The following is a 19,733-nucleotide window of genomic DNA, read 5'->3' on the forward strand; positions in this document are numbered from 1 at the left end:
GTTCGTGCCCTTCTTCCTGGCCTTTGCGTGGGCCGCGCGGGACTTCAGGCTGCACTTGCATCTGGACAGGCGGGACATCACGGCAGACCAGGACGTGGCGCACGCGCTGAGGCTGAGGCTGAGGCTGAGGCGGGGTGGGTGCCAGGGGAGGCTGCACCCGGGTGAAGGCATCCTCCCAAGTACCTAGGGCTGGCCTGGGGCAGGGAGGCTCTCACTGATGGCTGGGGGGTCTGCGGCAGTATGCCGCTTCTTCCCCACCCGCAAGTGCTTCGTGTTCAAGCAGCCGGCCCGCGGGCAGGACCTGCCTCGGCCGGAGGAGATACAGGACTTGCCGGCCCAGGCCATCCTGTGCACTGAGGGACGGAGAAGGAGGGGGAAGGCGCGTGGGGGCAGAGGCACCGTGTGAGGTGGCACCAAGTGTGGGTGGCGGGGGCTGAGCTTTGGCCACAGCTGAGACAGCAACGCTTTGCCAAATTGCACTAGTCCCACGTGATGCTGAGCACTCGCTCAGCCCATCCCCCCCGCCCGACAGCTGCTTGTACGAGGTCCCTGTGCCAGAACACTTTTTTTTTTTTTTTTTTGTGGTTCCGTGAACGTGCTCGTGCTCGTGCTCATGCTCGTGCAGTTTCCCGGCCTGCCCTGCCCCGGGCTGATGCGTGCACACTCAGTGCAGGCTGGGCTCTGCTGATTTCCCAGAATCGGCTGCCTGGCAGGAAGGGCAGTGGCTCGCCCCCACCTTGTGCCTCCTGGCTGCCTTCCAGCCCCTCCAACCTGCCTGCCCTGAGACACTGACTGAGACGTCCCAGCCCAAGGCAGAGCTTGCCAGGCCAGGACGGGCTGCCGGGGGGGTCCCGGGTGAGGGGGAGAAAGCATCCTCTGCTTCTTTCCCTTTCACTTTTGGGAGCTGTGGTCCTGCCTCCCAGAGGCAGCAACACTCGAGGCCTGTGCTGCAGCGCGGGCTTTGGGCACCGGTGAGTGACTCTCCCCATCCAAGCCCTCAGCCTTGACCCTGGTGGCAGGTATGGGGGGCCTGTCCTGGGGGGGCACAAGCCTGCCCTGCCACAGTCTGGTTAAAAGAAAAGAGGACTGCTGGCCCGCAGCCACTCTCCTCTCAGAGCCGGGGTGGAGCCCAGGAGTCCTGGCTCCCAGCCCCATCTGCTTGAGCCACGTCCATTCGTTTCATAAAGGAGGGGTGCCCCGAGGATTTTGGGGACCGACTGAGGGACCCGGGGCTCTGGACAGGCCCGTGGGACCTGCACAGGACAGTCGCTTTGCTGTCATCCAGCTCCCAGCAATGGCCTCAAACATGCCCATGGAGCAGCCCCTGTGCTTGGTGGGGAACGACACCAGCGGGGACCTAACGGTGAACCCGGCGGCCCTGGAGATCCTGCGTGGCATCACCCAGCCCGTGGTGGTGGTGACCATCGCTGGGCTGTACCGCACCGGCAAGTCCTACCTCATGAACCAGCTGGCCGGAAAGAGGATAGGTAAGATGGTTGTGACGTGGTCTCCTGTCCCCCCAGGGAGCCCCCAGGGAGATGTCTGGCCCCCTGGTACATCCGTCATCCACCTCCCAGCTGTCCTGTGGGTTCGTGTCCACACCTCTGGGAAGGGCTTGAATCCAGCGCTCAGGGCAGAGAGGACTGACATCCTGGATGCCTGGGTTGTGTCCCCAGTCCAGGAAGGAGAGTGGGGGTAGCGGGTTAGAGCCAGGTGCAGGGGAGCCAGGACTCCCGGGTTCACTGCTGTGTGTGTGCAGCTCCTGCATCCCTCTGCCTGCAGGCTTCTCCCTGGGCTCCACGGTGCAGTCGCACACCAAGGGCATCTGGATGTGGTGCTTGCCCCACCCCTGCCGGTCTGACCAAGTCCTGGTGCTGCTGGACACGGAGGGGCTGGGCGACGTGGAGAAGGTGGGCGAGAGGAGCTGGACCGGGTCTTTGGGTGTCCTTGGGTGACACTGCTCCTCCCAGCACTTTGGTGGGGTGGAACAGTGTGGGCTAGAGCCCCACTGGCATGCTGGAGGTGGGGGTGGGCTCTCCAACCTGTGTTGTCCTCAGCAGACAAAATCATTGGTGACTTTTGCTGTCCCTCCACTTGGCTGAGCCACCCCAGTGCCTTGTCCTCCCTCCCCAGGGTAACACGAAGAATGACTGCTGGATCTTCGCGCTGGCCGTGCTTCTCAGCAGCCTGTTGGTCTACAACAGCAAAGGCATCATCGACCAGTATGCCATGGAGCAGCTCTAGTATCCTTTCCATGCAGGGGCGTGGAGCTGGGCCCCTCAGCCTGTCCCTAGCGGTTGCGCTAGACTCCTTAGCTGCACCCGCCGACCAGCTTTGTGTCCGAGCTGACGGACCACATCAAGGTCAAGGCCCAGGAAGGGGATGGTGAGGGTGATGACACAGAGTTCGTCCGCTTCTTTCCCGGATTCATCTGGGCTGTGCGGGATTTCACCCTGCAGCTGATAATCGATGGGCAGCCAGTGACAGAGGATCAGTACTTGGAGAACGCGCTTGCCCTGAAGCCCGGTAAGAGGGAGGCAGCTGATGGGTAACTCTGTAGGTGGGTCCGCTGGGCCCTGTTCACCTGCCCTCGTTGGGCAGAGATGGATACAGGGAAGGGGAAGATGTGGAGAGGCTGGTGTGAGCAGAGCTGTTCTGACAACCGCAGCACCTATGAAACTTCATCGGCTGTTTCCAAAACTGAACTCTGTTAGCATCGAGCCAGACCTTGGTGTGAGCTGGGCCGGTTTGTGACGCCCTGCAACTGGCATGTCCGAAGGGCCGTGCTAACAATCCTCAGCAGGTACCACCAGACTTTCAGTAACTCTGCTTCTCCCTGGACCCACAGGCAGTGGCAAGAGGGTGATGGAGTACAACTTGCCACGCCAGTGCCTCCGCAGCTTTTTCCCAACCCGCAAGTGCTTCATCTTTGTCCAGCCGGTCCCCTCAAAGGATATCAGCCAACTCGAGTTGCTGCCTGAGAGCTCCCTGGACCCACAGTTCCTGGCGCAGACCCGCTGCTTCTGCAACTACGTCTTCCAAGAAGCCAAGGCCAAGACAATCAAAGGAGGGCACTGTGTCAATGGGCGAAGTACGTCTACCACACGGCCGCTCTTGCAGAAAGACACCGATGTCCATGCATGCTGTTTTGCTGTCTGGGCTGTAGCACATCCTCCAAGGGGAGGATTGTTTTGAGCGGGTTGTGGAAGGTGCAGGGGGGTCCCCACAGCCACTCTGCAGAGAGATCCCCAGGGGCAACCAGTCTTCAAGCTCTCGACTGCTCTGTCCTTGAGCTTCGAGTCTGATGGTCGCTGGGCTACTCTGATTTAGGTGCAGCCTCCCTGGCCTCTGTCCTGTAGCAACAGGATGGAGGAGACTCCCTCTCACTGGCAGAGGGTTTTGCCATCTGTGGCTACAAGGAGGCCTAGAAACATCCCACTAGATCCTAACTGCTTGTTATGGGGTGGTATTGCTCCCTGAAAGATCTTTACTCTTCCTCCTACTCCCAGTGTTCAGCTCCTTGGTCCAAAACTACGTGAAGACCATCCGCAGTGGGCAAGTGCCCTGCATTGACAATGCCGTCATCGCCCTGGCTGCCATAGAGAACGAGGTTGCCATCAAGGCGGCCCTGGCTCATTACGAGGCTGAGATGAGGGAGCTGCAGTTGCCAGTGGAGCTGGAAGAGCTGTTGGAGGCCCATGGGAAATGCGAAGAGGGAGCCCTGAAGCTTTTCATGGAGCGCTCCTTCAAGGACAGTGAGCAGCAATACCAGCAGCAGCTCATGGTAGGTGGGGCATCTTGGTGTGGGTCTGCACTCCTATAGCCTGTCTGTACATGGTCCAACCTTGGAGACCATGGCTAGTCTTCATTTGCTGGGGGATGGTGTCTTGAGGCCTCGCTGACCACAGATGTTTGATAGAAACTGCTGCATCCTTAAGAGCTCTGGCCAACAGCCTTTATCTTGTCAGTGGTTTACTGGATCCACGGTCCCTCCAGTTGGCCAGTGACCATTCGGGTGTGCCCTCCTTCCAGTTTGCCACACAGATGTGCACAGGTCCGTTCCTGAAGCAGAGGAGCCCAGAGGGGACAGAAGTCCAACCCTAGCCTTTTGTTGTGCAGGTCGGGATAGCCGAACAGTATGGAAACATCCTGGCTCAAAATGAAGATGTTTCCAAGGAGACCTGCCTGGCCCTGCTGGAGGAGCTCTCAGCCCCCATGAAGAAGAACCTCAGTGATGGAGTTTACTCACGACCGGGTGGTTATGGGGTCTACAAGGCAGACCTGAGCCAGGTGGTGGAGAGTTACCGGGGAAAACCCAACAAAGGGGTCCAGGTGGGTGCTTGGGACCCGCTCCCTCTGTTCTGCTCCACGCTGGGGCTGGCTTGTCGTAGGAGGTAACACAGCACCCGGAGGAGGGAGCTGGAATTTACTCTGGCTTCTTGAATCCCAGCTGATCTGCCACGTGCAGCCCCGCGGCTGAGTCAGATTCCCTGTCCTGTTACAGCACGCCGAGAATGGTTCGAAGTGGCACGAAGCAACATCTAGTGAGTATATTAGTGAGAGCTCATGAATAACCAGGGATGGCTGGTTTCTCGCCCCAGGCGGAGGAGGTCCTGGATCAGTTCCTGACAAAGACGCAGCCAGAGGCGGCGGCAGTGCTGAAGGCGGACACCAAGCTGACTGAGGCAGAGAAGCACATTGCAGGTACGTCCCGTGAGCCATCCTCTGCCCTTTCTTTTGGCAGGTTGGGAGCAACACAAAGGTGTCTTTCACACCTCTGTCTGTGGCCCATGATGGAGGCTCCTGGCTCTCCCACTGGTCCAGGGCTTTTGTGTGTCCCCTCTAACCCGCATCCCTAGATACAGCGTGACCTGGGTCACCACCAGCACAAGATGTGGAGAAGCACCTGACCTCACTCAGATGCTCATTTCCCATGTGGCTGTTTTAAGTGAGCAGGTGGAAAACTCCTGAATGTGTTACAGTGGGTCAGTGCTGTGAGGCCACGGACTGAACTGACCTAGATACAACCCCTACTCCCAGCCTGGACCAGGGCTGAAGTTCCCAAACACCACCAAAGTCCAACTTTTATTGGGATCTGGGGACCCAATCACATAAATTGATTGAGTAGAAGGGGCCAGGTCCCTTGGGTCACCTCTTTCCAGAGCAGGGAGTGGGACTGCATTTCCTCTCCCTCCACTGCTTTTATCCAGATGAGAAGCAGAAAGCCGAGGTGCTGGAGCAGCAGAGGAAGGCAGCGGAGGAGAAGAGGATGCAGACGGAGCAGCTGATGAAAGACCAAGAGCGCAGCTACCAGGAGAACCTGAAACAGCTGGAAGCCAAGATGAAGGACGAGGCAGAGAGAGCCAGGAAGGAGGCTGCACAGGCCTTGGAGTGCAAGCTGAAGGAGCAAGAGGCGATGCTGCATAAGGGCTTTACTAAGCAAGCCGAGCTGATGCAGGAGGAGATTGAGAGCTTGAAGAAAGAGATGAAGTCCACAGATGTGACAGGCCTGCTCTCAGGTATCTTCACCACCATCGGGGAAGGCCTGAGAGCCATCAATAGCCTCACAAGTCTTACCAGATCCCGGCGGATGGCCCAGCCAAAGAGCACCTCCAAACACAAGTAGCTGCGCCCCGCTCGGGAAGGCCGGCTTCCTGCCTGCTGGCGCTTCAGGGAACAGCCTGTGTCTGCAGCTCAAAGCTTCTGCTTAGCCATGCGAGCTCCAGGGCGGCGTGATCCACGAGCTGTGAAATACCAGCCCAGTGATGCGAGATCCCTAGATTCTGGCTCTGGGAGGGCAGTGGGATCTGGTGGGTTTGGCTGAGGGGACCTCTGGTTTCTCTCTGTGGCCCTGCCTCAGTGGCTGCAAGGAGGAGCTGTGTGGACCTGTGGCACCTGAAGCAGCACCTGCTTGCATTCGGTGACGTGCATGTCAGCACCTGCTCCAGCCCTGTACCCCCATGTGCTGCACGTGGCTCGCATCTTGTTTCACTCAGAGCCATTAAACAGCCTTGTATGCACCCGAGCACCCGCATCCCAGTGTTTGCTATCAATAAGGCAGTCACAGCTGGTATCCTTCAGCCCCAGTGCTGAGATGAGCAAGGGGCAGGACAACTTTTCTCTCTTCTCTGCCTGTGGAAGCACCCTGCTGGCATCCTCCTCTACCAGCCATTGGGTAAACTGAGTCGCATGCAGTGCTTCTTACACATGTCCCACACTCCCCACAAAAGTCTGCTCCAGGTGCCAGACTAAGCCCCCCTCTTCAGCCACGTTATCCTGTCCTAACATCCCTAGCGTGCCCTCCAGCTGGAGAACACTGTTTGCTCGGTGTCCCGGGCCTGACCATTGCTGCCTAGGGGCTGTGGACACAAGGCAGAATTTTAGACTTTGCCTTAGTTCAGCCAGCGATAAACCCTGACTCCCCAATGTGCCCTGCTTGTGTCAGACTGGTAGGAAGGGCATGGGAAGCAGCTGCCTCCAGCGGTGCATAGGGGCACTGGGGACCTTAGACTATTGCCCAATTTGCTGCAGGGACCTGACTTCTGGGAAGCGTGTGACACCACAGGACAGGAGAGGCACAAGAAGCATGCTCGGCCTGTGGTCATATTTCAAATGGCAGGACAGGGGTTTCTGAACGGATTTATGGTCCTTAGGAAGACGGGGGGAGGCGGAGGGGGCGTTTTCCAAAGCACCAGCGCATTTAACTCTGGTTGAAAACAGTGAGAGAAGCTCTGGGAAGTTGCACTCTCTGTCCAGGTGTCTAACCCTCAAAATAAAATAGGCCCGTGATCACCTTTAAAGGCATATCCAAAAGTGGAGAGAGAGTCTGATGAAGAAGTACTAATCAGTGGCAAATCCTCATCACAACCATTTCGGGGCTCCACTGCCACGCTGCAGCCGTTCTCCCAGAAAAGCCAGGGGAAGCAGGTAGGAATTCCCATCCTCAGGGCTTGGGTTCTCACCAGCCCGCGCGGTGAGACAGACACCTGAAGTTTGAGTGGGTTTTGGGTGTAATATCAGAGGTTATGTGAGATGACAGAGGCCTGGGGCTGACAGAGAATCTGGAGACCTGCCGCATTGAAGGTGGAAATCAGTGGTTTGGCCTCTGCCGCTTTCTGGAAACCCAGGAGCAGCTGAGGATCTGGCAGGGTTGCTAACCAAATATCGAAAGGCAGGAACGCTCCAGCAAGGGGTCGGCCACCTGCCAGTGCCCTGCACTTTCCTCTTGTCCCACCACTTACCAGCATCACCTGTACTAAGAGCTGCACTCAAGAGGAGTGTAACAGCCACAACTGGTTCTAGGCAACCACGCTTTGTATTCTTGAATGTCAGCTTCGGGCATCAGTGTCATGACCTGGCATGTTTATACCGTGATCGCTATTTTATAGAGCACAAGCTTTCTATTATCTGATTGAGCTGCCGCCAGCAACTACCACCTATCCCTTCCCTTATCTTGGCTATCAACTTCCCCATCTAGCATGGAGGCAGGAGAGGTGTCCACAAACATTTCCTTCATCTCAGGTACTGCTAGAGCTGGTTCACTGCAAACTTCGCCACAAATGGGGAGCTGCAGACAGAAAGATAATTCCCGAGATGATATTCATCAAGAGAGACTTTTCTGAGGACAGACGTTGTACTAAACCTAATCCATCTGCTGGACTCCTCACAACTTGTACATTTAAGTTGACAAGAAAATCATGAATACTTTGACTGTCCACGAGCAGATCTCTTCTTTTTTTCCCAGTTGCAAGTTCCACCCCCAACCACTATTTACTGCTCTATTTTTGGGGACCAGATCTGCACCTGGGTGGGAAGCATGAGCAATGGGGAGGGTGTGGTGGAGCACCTTTGGGGGTGCTCGCCACTCGAGGGTTTTCACAGGCTTTGAGGGGAGCCTGCTTTGGCGGAGCAGTAGGGGAAACCTCCCCCAGGAACTATATTGAGAGGGGAGGTGTGTGGCAGGGCATTGTGGGTGCTGCCACTTTAAGAGCGGAGCTGAGCAGCCAGCAGGTGCGTGATTGCGGCGGCCATTTTAGATCTCTGGCCACATATATAAACAAGCAGTTCACTGCTGGCAGGTGAGGCAAAAACATCACCTGCCTGCAAGCCTGTATGCAACGTCCTGGAGGGAAGGGCAGGAGCTGTAGGGGATGGTTTGGAGGCTCTTGATCCTGGGCATGACCTAAAACTGCCCCCTGCAGGGGTGGCCTGGTGGGGCCCTCAGTGGTGCAGGAGCCCCCAGGAAATACCAGGCCAGTTATCACCCTGGTGAAACACCTTTCAGGGAACCTTAACCCCAGCCCTCACCTTTGGGTGGGTCATTTATCACTGCAGGTAGCTGGGGGCCAGGCACAGCTGAAGCCACCTGAGCCCAGGGAGGGTACAAGACCCAGAAGGGGCCAGGCACGGCTATGGCCACCTGACCCCCACCGGGGAGGGAAGCCCTGTAACCCCAGTGAGGGGGTGGAGATGAGGAGCCCCAGTGAGGGGAAACCCAGAGGGCTGGGAGCCCAGTATGTATGAACATATAGAGTTGCCCTGGAAGGGGCCAGGGCAAGCTTAGACCCGGTCTAATTGGTTGGCCCCTACCCTGGTGAGGGTTGCAGGAGGGGCCCAAAAGGTGGTATGTCTGCCACCCAAGGGTGCAAGCTACATAAAGCCTATGGTCTAAGGGGCCTGCCCAAGAGGGAGCAAGGCAGTACAAGTTGTTGAGGCATAAAAGAGACCCTGTGAGAGAGGGTGGAGTGTGAGAGGCCCTAGTGAGAGGAGAGCGATATGAATGTGTGTGAGCGATATGAATGTGTGTGCTTCTGAGGCCTGACAACAAGGGCTAAGCTTGGTCCGGCTGTAAGCCGGGAGCATTGTCATCTGGATGCCATCTGGGAGGCTTGGGCTGCAGTGTAGGGGAGGAACGGAGCTGCATATAGCACCCCCTGGCATTGGGGAAAGAAATGGGCAGCCTCCCACCTTAATTAACATGATTAATTATAACAAGGCATGGCAGGAAAGACAGGAGGGCGGGGTGCCCAGAGGCAGGTGGGGAAACCAGCACTGTGGCTGGTCAGGGAGTTCCCACTTTGCCACAGAGGGGAAGGGCACAAGAATGCAGGGGCCTAGAAACAGGAACACGGGATGTGTGGGGGAGATGCAGGCAAGGCTGACTGAGGACTTAGAAGGCATAGAGATAAATCTAGCCATGTGGGCTGCATAACGAAGAAAGCTGTGGCAAGATGGCCTTCCTCCTCCCTCTTCCTCCCCCAGTGTAAAAAAAGGCAGGGTTTGTGTGTTAATTTGTGTTTTGCAGCACCTGACATACTCTGGAGGTTATTTCATTCATACTAATAATATCCCTGCTAGGACTCTGTGATTGATGGGCAATGAGGAGGGAAGGTGTGTAGAGGTGCACTGGAGTGACCACAGTGGTTACTAGCATTTTCAGAGTTGGAGCAGTTTCTCAGGGAAAAAAAACCTCTTTGCAAACAGAAAGACAAAGCCCCCTGCATTTCTTCACGTACTCACTGGGACAGACTTTTCCGCCGTTAGGAGCATGAGATGCCTGCTGTCTCCGGCTGGACAAAAGGAAATGGTTTCCTAGGAATACTGAGTCACGGTGGTAGCGCTGCAGTAGGGAGAGATCAAGAGTTGGGCATTCCTGTCCAGCAAGTATGAAGTTTGCTTGTGGTGAGGCATTTCTATTCAGAAATAATATACTTTTATTTTAATTATTTTGCCATTTAACAGTGCTTACCAAAGCAAGACCCTTATCTGAAGTGATAGAATCACATGGGTGGAAATTATAACTCACATCTACCAATTTTGCTGATGCACAGGTGGCTTTTAAGAAAAGAAACCCAGCTTTTTAACCCTCTGAAAGCTGCAGAAACAACTTGGTGATTGCAGAGCAGCTGGGATTGTTCTGTTACATAGGGGCTAGTGACAGTTTCTTTGTAGGTGATTGGGCAACACCAAAAAATAAAAATAAAAATCAGCTTGATGCTCTGATCTCAAGGCAAGTTTGCCAGGCTAGAAATCCAGAATAGCCTATTTGTTATCTGTCAGCTGAAGAGATGTGAGCTGGGTTGGTTCCTTATTTATGGAGTAGTGTGATGCCATTTTCACCGGCTCTCGTCTGAGCTGGAGGTCGGTTTTTGCAGGAAAATACAGCTCAGTTGCCATCATCTCACAAGAAAATGAGGAAATCCAAGATGGGGAAATCTGAACAACTTGGTTTTATTTGTGAGTAGAAACAGACTAATTGTAGGGAAGTTGTCTGCAGAACAGCTGTGGGATTCTGGGGGGAAGTCCCTTCCCCACACGGAGCCTCTGGAAAGAGGAATAATAGCCGGTATGAGCCTCACAGACAGTTTATGGGAAGAAACTTCTTGTTTGCAAGTGCAGTGCCATAATGTGAGAAAAGGGTCTCTGCACAGGGCACATGCTGTCAGGGAAGCTGCTGCTTGTTTGCAAACTGGGCTTTTTCAAATCCTTACCATCTGGCGAGACTGCAGCCCACTTTCCCTGAAAGATCTCCTCCATAAAGTGTAGTATCTTCTCCTTCTTCCACCTTTTCTTTGTGGTGCCAGAACAAAATATGATGGCATAACAAAATAGGATTTTTCTTTTATTATTATTATTATTATTATTATTTAAAGAGCAGCTTTGGTTTTAATTATCCAAAACTAGTTTTACTCCAACTTTCCCAGAAATCGTGATCCTGATGATAGATAGGATGTTTGAGAGGGGGTCCAAAGGCCCACAAGATGGGCTGAGCTCGCTGCCTGTGTGCTAGTAAACCACCATATAGATTTGAAATGGAAAAATACTGCTGAGAGGCCACAAACAAGATAATCATGAGCTCTCTGTATGCTGTGTGACAACTGGAATGTGAGCTGATAAACAGGGATGGTACAAACTGAACCTACCTTGAACTCACTAGCATAAGTAACAGTGCTGAAAAGAAAAGTTGCGTGCTTGATGATAAGGAAGACGCTTACGCGTAAGAACTGCTCAAAGCCTCTTATTGTGTAGCTGGCGTGCGCATTAGAAGTTTCTAACTAACCATGGGGGTTGAGTCAATTAAGTGGAGAATCTGTGACATGAAACTGTCTATATAAACTTACTTACTTGTCACCAAAAGGGGGGCTGGTTCTTGGAGGAGACGGGCTGCTCTTTGTTGTTGTGTGCAACGCTTCAATAAAGAGCTTTGAGATAAGACGTTGCTGGTGTTGCCTGTCTCTTGCAGTCAGACAACGGACCTGGGAAGTCTGGGTTAGAGTCCCCGACAATTTTGGCACATCTGACTCTCCGGTGTGGGATTGGACTCCGAAGCAATGCAGCGCGCATCCTCAGACTTTGAGGAGCCTTGCCCGGCGGCTGGATCCTGTGTTGGCGATAAGGCGCTGTCCCATGAACCAGCCGAAGCCTGTAGAAATCCAGCAACATCAGCCTGCCCTTTGAGCAGGACCTGGTTGGAACTAGGTAAGTGAGTGCTCAGTACAAGGAAATGAGACAAGGCGGCAGTAAATGCCTGGGGGACGCCCCGTTGTCTCTCATCCTAAGGGATTGAAAGGATATATCCGGGATGGCCGGATTGTCCAAGGCTAAGATGAGAAATTTGTGTTGGATCCAATGGCCGTCATTTACTTCTCATTTGTTCCCAACTAGAGACTGGCCGGAGTGTGGAGCCTTTTCCCCAGAGAGAATGAATTTCTTACGAGATATTTTGGTCTATCTCAGACCAGGACAAATGAATTATTTGTTTGTGTAGTATAATTATAAACCAATGGAGGGACGAGTGGCTTTTGAAGCTGTCTGTATGGAAGACTCATATAAAAATCCCCCGCCCTATGCCTGAGAGCCGCACAGGGAGGAAGACGAATTTGTTCCCGTGCTCCCACCTGTCTGGCAGAGTGAGAAACAGGACAGGGAAAGAGTAGGGAAAGAAGAGAAGGGGGGCAGCTGGAGAAAGTGTTCCCTCACCTTTAAGAACACCAGCCGGTCCTCTTGAAACATGGTTAGGAGGCACACCAAAAACACACCCGGCCTCTTTGATGCTCCAGGAGGAAAGTAGTGGATATGTGCATGATTGTCTGCAGGTTTTAGACTTAATTTCCACCCCTCGCCCTGATCTTACTGATGTTCCCCTCCAAAACCCCGAAATGGAGTTGTTTGTGGATGGCTCTGCCTTTGTCCGTGAAGGAATCAGACACTCTGGATACGCAGTTACTAATAGCGAGACAGTATTAATAGGAGAGGCTCTCTCACCCGGAGCGAGTGCCCAAGCAGCAGAGTTGAAAGCCCTGACTGCAGCCTGCCTCTGTGCTAAAGGAAAGAGAGTCAATATTTATACGGATTCAAAATATGCTTTTGGAGTGTGCCACGCCATGGGTGCAATTTGGAAGGAACAGGGTTTCATTACCTCGTCTGAAGCTCAGATCACCCATGGAAAGGAAATTGCCGAGCTGCTTCAAGCTATTCAGGCTCCTAAGGAGATTGCAGTGATACACCGCAAAGCTCATACCAGGCAAACTGACCCTGTCACAATAGGAAATAGCTTGGCCGACAGGGCAGCCAAGGCGGCAGCCCTGCAAGGAGCTCAGCTAGACTTAATTTCCCCCCTAGCTCAGTGGCAACTACAAACTTTAGATACTGAAAAGGCAACATAGGAAAAGTGGGGAGCACAATCTAATCCTGTCGGAATCTGGGAGTGTGATGGTCGTCCTATCCTACCTAGAAGCAATCAGCGTGAGGTGCTACAAAAGGTTCACAATAACACCCGTCTGGGAGCAAATAAAATAGTTCAAGTCGTTCTTAAGCAGTTTGTGTCCCCTGGATTAAGTGAAATGGCCAGGAGAGTGGTGAAAAGTTGTATTCTGTGTTAGCAGTGTAATCCTAAAGGGCCAAGCCAACAGGCGCCACCTGGTGGGCGCAGATGGGCTCATAGGCGCATGCAGCACATCAAATTGATTTCACTGATTTACTCCCCTCAGAAGGAAAAAAACATTTGTTGGTAATTGTAGATCAATTTTTGGGATGGGTAGAAGCCTTTCCTACTGCCCAAGCCACTGCTAAAGTAATTTGCAAAGTGCTTCTTAATGAGATCATGCCAAGATTTGGCCCTCCCGAAAAAATTGATTCTGACCAGGGAATGCATTTTACAGCAAAAATTTGTAAAGCACTTACTGAGGCAGTTGGGTCAAAATGGGTTTTTCATGCCCCCGGCACCCTCAGAGCTCAGGCCAGGTGGAGCGTATGAACGGACCTCTAAAAGCCACCCTGACTAAGCTGTGTAAGGAACTCAGGATGAAATGGACTCAAGTTCTTCCTTTGGCTTTGTATATTGTTCGGACCACTCCGAACTCCAGGACTAGGTTAGTGCCCTCTGAAATACTTTTTGGACATGTACCCCCTTCCTTTACTTCTTTGATTTCAATACCTAGTGACACTGATCTGACTTGTGAAACAGAGGCTTACGTAAAAGCCTTGCAACAGCATTTAGCAACATTACAACAGTACTCAGCGTAGTCTCAATCTTTACCATTGTGGGAACTTGTTCATTCTATTTCGCCAGGTGACCCGGTGTGGATCAAAACCTACCAAAAGACCCCACTTCAACCTCAGTGGCTAGGACTGTTTGAGACCATCCTGGTGAGCCCCACTGCTATTTGGGTCAAGGAACTTCCCACTTGGGTTCATCATACCAGAGTCAAAAGGAACCTCGCTAGGGAACCCGACCTGGTAAAGGGTTCCCCAGAAGCAGATGGCATCGGACTTCGAGGGAGCCACGCATATTCACCCCACCACAAACCGGGTGAGCCAGAAGCAGATGACCTTTGTGTCCAGAGCAAATGGACTGCTACCCCTTTGAATGGCCTGAAGCTCAAACTCAGGAAAACCTAGACTGGTGCCCACTCCCCAAAGGATGGCCACAGAAAGTTGCCTGGGGAGTCAGTGGACTCATCTGTGTATTGCTTATTGCTTCACTTTTTTAGTGGTTGGAATAATTAGGAGATACAAATATAATGCCTTTATTCGCTTTGCTCATGAGATGAAAGCCCATATGCCAGCTTGAAACAACATTTCATGTTGGGTATGTTCCTTAATGCCAGTAGATAGCCAGAGCGGTCTTCCCATGATTCCCATTCCCCTTAGCCCTATGAACATGACCTGGACCCCATCCTGAAAGGACCCCACAGGTAACCATAATATAACCTGGGCTGATGCTGGAATCCAGGTTAGCAGGTGCCTCATGGTGTGGAAAAGACCTGGTGAATGGTGCTTTCTGGAGATAGACAAATGTGTCATTGGAAATCAGTGAGTGTAAAGCCTACTTTAATGGGACCCAGTTTGGGAGCACGAGGAAAACAGGGATATCTTTAGAAGATAGTCAAAAAAGGTCCAAGTCATATTTGTATATCCATCCTGGTAAAGACCATTGCCCTACTGATGGAAAAGTTTAGTATTTACATAATAATAGTGATCCCGGAAATGTAGAGACACGGGCTATACACTGCACAGAGATCCATTCTGCTACAGCCAACAGTTCGGAAGGGCAGCATGCGGTCTGCCTCTGCTCTGACAATTCCACCCTCCCTAGCTTTAAAAAACTCCCTGCCTGGACCGGTTGGTACACAGAGACTAACATGTCACAAGAGTCCCACCGTGCAAATTCATCTACTAAACCTCCCTTGTTTGGAGTATATTGAGTGTGTGGAGAGAAGGCATACCTAAGTTTGCCTGTTTCGTGAAGTAGATCTTGCTACTTAGCCTGGTTAGAGCCTCCTGTATTGTATCGAGACCACCTTCTTTCTGGACGTTTAAGAAACGTGCGAGACGCCAAAGAAGATGTTGACCGGTCTCGATCCCTTACTTGGAAAGTGCTTAATGATTGGACTAAAACTTGTGCCGCCCTCTTTTTTGCTTGCGGAGGGGCCACTTACCGCATAGGAGAGGGTGTGATGAGAATACAGGGAGTGTTAGAACTGATGGCTAATACCACTGCTGAAGGCCTCATAGATCTAGCTACTGAGCAAAAGCAACTAAGGCAAATGGTTCTTCAAAACAGAATGGCCCTAGACATCTTGCTGGCCTCGCAAGGAGGAACATGTGCCATAATAGGACAAAAATGTTGCATATATATTCCTGATGTTTATAATGCCACTTGGGAAAGAGCAAAGCACCTTAAAGAGATTGCAAAGGATCATGCAGGGAGGCGATCGAACTGGAGCTCTTGGGGGAGTGATTTATTCAGCTGGTTGCCTAATATAGGTGGGTGGCTACATACTTTGCTTAAAAGTGCTGTTGTTATTATTTGTGAACCTTTGTTGCTTTATGTAATCATCAGGTGTGGATGCTGTGTAGGCACTTGACTATGTAAAAAGGCCCCCAAAGTTAAAAGGCCCTATCATGTAATGAACCCTCGATACATGAATGGATATGTGTCCCAAAAGTCCCCTCTTCGGGTCTTCTAGGGACAAAGGGGGGATTGATAGATAGGATGTTTGAGAGGGGGTCCAAAGGCCCACAAGATGGGCTGAGCTCTCTGCCTGTGTGCTGGTAAACCACCATATAGATTTGAAATGGAAAAATACTGCTGAGAGGCCACAAACAAGATAATCATGAGCTCTCTGTATGCTGTGTGACAACTGGAATGTGAGCTGATAAACAGGGATGGTACAGACTGAACCTGCCTTGAACTCACTAGCATAAGTAACAGTGCTGAAAAGAAAAGTTGCGTGCTTGATGATAAGGAAGACGCTTACGCATAAGAACTGCTCAAAGCATGGGGGTTGAGTCAATTAAGTGGAGAATCTGTGACACGAAACTGTCTATATAAACTTACTTACTTGTCACCAAAAGCGGGGCTGGTTCTTGGAGGAGACGGGCTGCTCTTTGGTGTTGTGTGCACGCTTCAATAAAGAGCTTTGAGATAAGACGTTGCTGGTGTTGCCTGTCTCTTGCGGTCAGACAATGGACCTGGGAAGTCTGGGTTAGAGTCCCCGACACTGAGGTCCTCGCCCCTACTGGGGCAAATTCAAGAGGAGGTTGGACGATTTCCTGTCGGGGGTCTTGTGCACCCAGCGTTCATTCCTGCCTGTGGCAGGGGGCCAGGCGAGATGATCTGTTCAGGTCCCTTCTGACCTAGCTACTATGAAACTATTTCAGCCCAACATGTGAAAGTGCCAGTAATGGAGAATGGGGAAAGAGCAGGTGTTAAAACAGAAAGGCCAAACCTTACATCTAGCGGCTGCCATGATTCCAGCTCTAAGCATTAACGTCTGCTCTTGGGGACCAGTTATACAAGGTGCTGAGATCCTCTGGCTCTTCCTCTGCAGTTCCTTCGGGCTTAAGGCAGTATCATTTTGAAGGAGAAGGGTGCTTGTACACATTACGTGTTTTTCTACATGCACATTGTGAAACATTATGAAAAAATCACCATTTTGCTAAGTTAGTTGCATAACCAAATACACATGCACGAATTCATCCAGCATCTGGGGCTTTTATTCAGAAACAGATGATTTTGCTGAGACAGATTCACCCTTGAGGATCAACACTGACATCAGCCATTACAGGAGAGAGAAATGCATACCACTGTGTGACTTTTCCTACTCTGAAAGCTGTGAATCTACACTTAGTTCCTAATGAGCTGCTAGACCTTCCTCTGGGTCCACAGCTGGGCAAAGCGGGTTGCTGCTGTGATGGTTCTTATGCTTCTTCACCAGGAAAGACTCAGCAGAGGCTGCTGCAGGGATGAGCCTTGTTCAGAGAAGCCCTTACTTGCTTCCCAGCTACCTCAAGACTGTGCCCACTGGCAGGTATCGCTAGCCAGCTCTGGTACCGAGAGTGGGGAGCTGCATGAGCACGAGCTCTGCATACCCAGCTGACACATTGGGCATATGCTCAATGGCCAAATGTGATGCTGCTCTGGCTGCAGATGTAAGTTAGCCTTTGGAGGCCAAGTGGGAATGCATCAGCTCTGGAAATGAGGATGTGAAGGGAGATGCTTCTGGCACCATGCTCAAGGCCTGGGTTTCTGGTGTGCTCAGGACTGAAGTGTAAAGGCAGGTACCCTCATTTCTGGGGTTGATGAGGGTAAAGCAGGAGCAGATGGCGGCTGTTACTCCTTGGCTGCATGATGAAGCACTCTGTGCACTGTGGATAGCCCTCAGACACTCCCCAAGTAGGCACAAAGCGAGGGACCTTGGGCCTGGCACAGTCCCCTTGGATGAGAGAGGGATGCAGGGAATGCTAGGTTCAGCACTGACAGACCGTGTCAGGGGTATAGACATAATGGGCATGTCTATACGTGCATTAACACCGGCTTAAATTTACTGTGCAGTAAGCGGGAATAGGCCGGTATCTACACATGCAAGCATTAAAGCACATAAACGCTGTGTGTGCCTTGTTACTGCGAAGTAAGGCATCTACATGTCTATTACTATGTATGATGCAGGCAACAAATTTATGCTAAAGTCGGAATAAGTTGCCATATTTACTGCACGGTATGGGTGTGAATGTGTAGAAACAGTATTTACTATACGAAAGAAAGCAAGCAACAGAGAGATGCAGAGAGAGAGGAACAAAACAGTGAGGACTCTCATGTCATCCACTCTCCTGCCAGGCTTCTCCCTGGGCTCCACGGTGCAGTCACACACCAAGGGCATCTGGATGTGGTGCGTGCCCCACCCCTGCTGGTCTGACCACGTTCTGGTGCTGCTGGACATGGGGGGGCTGGGCGACGTGGAGAAGGTGGGTGAGAGGAGCTGGACCGGGTCTTCACACTGGCCATGCTTCTCAGCAGCCTGTTAGTCTACAACAGCAAAGGCACTGTACTATTGACCACTATACCATGGAGCAGCTCCAGTATCCTTTCCATGCAGGGGAGCTTTGGGGGGCATGAAGCTGGGTCCCCCCTCGTCCATTCCTAGCGGTTGCATTAGACTCCTTAACTGCATCTGCTGACCAGCTTCGTGTCCGAGCTGATGGACCACATCAAAGTCAAGACCCAGGAAGGAGGTGGTGTGTGTGACAACACAGACTTTGTCCGCTCCTTTTCCAGCTTCATCTGGGCTGTGCGGGATTTCACCCTGCAGCTGATAATCAACGGGCAGCCAGTGATGGAGGATCAGTACTTGGAGAATATGTTCGCCCTGAAATCCGTAAGATGGAGGCAGCCAAGGCATAACTGTAGATTTTGCTGAGCTGTGCAAGCCTCAAGAAAGCATGAATGATAAGCAGTGAGCTACTTCCCCAGGATGCTGTACTGATGAAAGAAAGAAACCAGAAGATCTCTATATTCTGGCTCTGGGAGGGGAGTGGGATCTGGTGGATTTAGTGGAGGGGGCAAAGGAGGGCCTTGGGGACCTCTGGTTTCTCTCTGTGGCCCTGAGGAGGAGCTGTGTGGACCTGTGGCACCTGGAGTGGGACCTGCCAGCATTCAGTAATGTGCATGGCAGCCTTTGTACCCCTGTGTGCTGCACGTGGCCTGCATCTTGCTTCACTCAGAGCCAATAAGCAGCCTTGTACGCACCCAAGTGCCTCCATCCCAGTGTTTACCATCAACAGGGTAGTTGCTGCTGGTATCCTCTGGCTGCAGCACTGAGATGAGCAGGGGACAGGACGATTTTTCTCTGTTCTCTGCCCGTGGAAGCACCCGCTGATAGTCTGAGCTATGCGGCATTGGCTAACTGCCGCTTGGGTAGAAAGTGACAAGAACCTAAGGCAATGCCCAGTTCTGGCACGACAAACCATGTCAGGGGTACAGACATGCAGGGAAGGGCTCATTAGTTCAGCACCTGGGATGGAAACAGCTGGCAGGAACTTCCTGTAAACCTTTCCCAAGCAAAAGATCCCCATCTTCTTTCACTTTCCCCTTGAGTATTATTTACTGGATTGCAGAAAGCAAGCAACAGAGAGAGGAAGAGGAACAAAACCATAATGACTTTCATGTTTCTCTGCTGAGAGAAACTTTGGTGTGAGTCAGGCTCTGAGAGGAGCAGGAGCTCTGAGAGGTGCAAGTTGCTGCTCTCTGGAGGTAGCCAGCTGGTTTTGGAGGAGCTGCCGTGTACTGTCCTAGATGAAACTAGAAGGGAAGGGGCAGGGAGAATTAACCCCTTGCTTCTACATTGTCTAGGAAGGTAGGATGCTTTTGCCCGCATCACAGAGAAAGGAAATTCAGTGTCTCTGGGATTGTTTTTCTGTGCTGAGAAGTGAGGCGGCCTGGGTTGTGAAGCAATTTGAGCAGGTGGCTGGGAGTTAGGGCTCCTATCCTGTATGCTAGGAAGAGTTAGATGCACCAACTCTCATGAGCTTATCACAAGAGTTGTGATTTGTAAGTAACATTAAGTCTGACTCATGATCTCGTAACAGAACTCCCAAATCTTGGGATTTTTTCTTCTGGCATGGCTTGTGCCCAACTGGGCCAGAATTGGCCGCAAAGTCCCCAGGAGCCTGGGTGGGAGCAAAGCCCGGGCATGGCCCAGCCACAGGAGGTGCAGGGAGCCCCACCAGGTCAGCACCGAGCCTGGACCCGTAATGGGCAGGGGGCTGCTCAGGGCAAAGGGCAGGATGGAAACGCTGAAGACCCAGAGCAGCTCTGCCTCCGTGCTGTGCCAGGTGCATTTGGGTGAGAAACAATGGCCTTGAAGATGCCCAGGGAGCCGCCCCTGTGCCTGGTAGGGAACGGTGCCAGCAGGGAGCTAACGGTGAACATGGAGGCCCTGGAGATCCTGTGT

General features: G+C 52.3%; 2 protein-coding genes across 4 annotated transcripts; both read left to right on the top strand.

Moving 5' to 3' along the window:
* Positions 1 to 9: 9 nt before the first annotated feature.
* Positions 10 to 7,682, top strand: LOC149861750 (guanylate-binding protein 3-like). 3 transcript variants are annotated; one of them, XM_090055299.1, is made up of 10 exons: positions 10 to 134; positions 1,286 to 1,487; positions 1,783 to 1,910; positions 2,134 to 2,243; positions 2,333 to 2,526; positions 2,849 to 3,091; positions 3,510 to 3,784; positions 4,120 to 4,332; positions 4,602 to 4,704; positions 5,211 to 7,682. In XM_090055299.1, exons 2-10 carry the CDS (start codon positions 1,295 to 1,297, stop codon positions 5,624 to 5,626), a joined length of 1,875 nt encoding a protein of 624 aa, XP_089911425.1. In that variant the 5' UTR covers positions 10 to 134; positions 1,286 to 1,294; the 3' UTR covers positions 5,627 to 7,682. The 3 variants fall into 3 exon arrangements, with proteins under 3 accessions (XP_089911425.1, XP_089911424.1, XP_089911423.1); XM_090055298.1 differs by lacking the exon at positions 10 to 134 and adding an exon at positions 641 to 971 and having other exon boundaries at positions 1,188 to 1,487; XM_090055297.1 differs by lacking the exon at positions 10 to 134 and adding an exon at positions 641 to 971.
* A 6,404-nt stretch (positions 7,683 to 14,086) lies between these two features.
* Positions 14,087 to 15,913, top strand: LOC149861751 (endogenous retrovirus group V member 2 Env polyprotein-like; the record flags this gene model as incomplete). The annotated part of the gene is made up of 2 exons (XM_090053806.1): positions 14,087 to 14,172; positions 14,753 to 15,913. Coding segments are annotated over 2 exons (702 nt in total), but the record flags the coding sequence as incomplete, so codon positions are not given.
* Between the last annotated feature and the right edge of the window lie 3,820 nt (positions 15,914 to 19,733).

The sequence above is a fragment of the Crocodylus siamensis genome, chromosome 6 (assembly GCF_052110815.1).
Source record: "Crocodylus siamensis isolate JL-2025a chromosome 6, ASM5211081v1, whole genome shotgun sequence".
In the NCBI taxonomy this organism is placed as follows: Eukaryota; Metazoa; Chordata; order Crocodylia; family Crocodylidae; genus Crocodylus; species Crocodylus siamensis.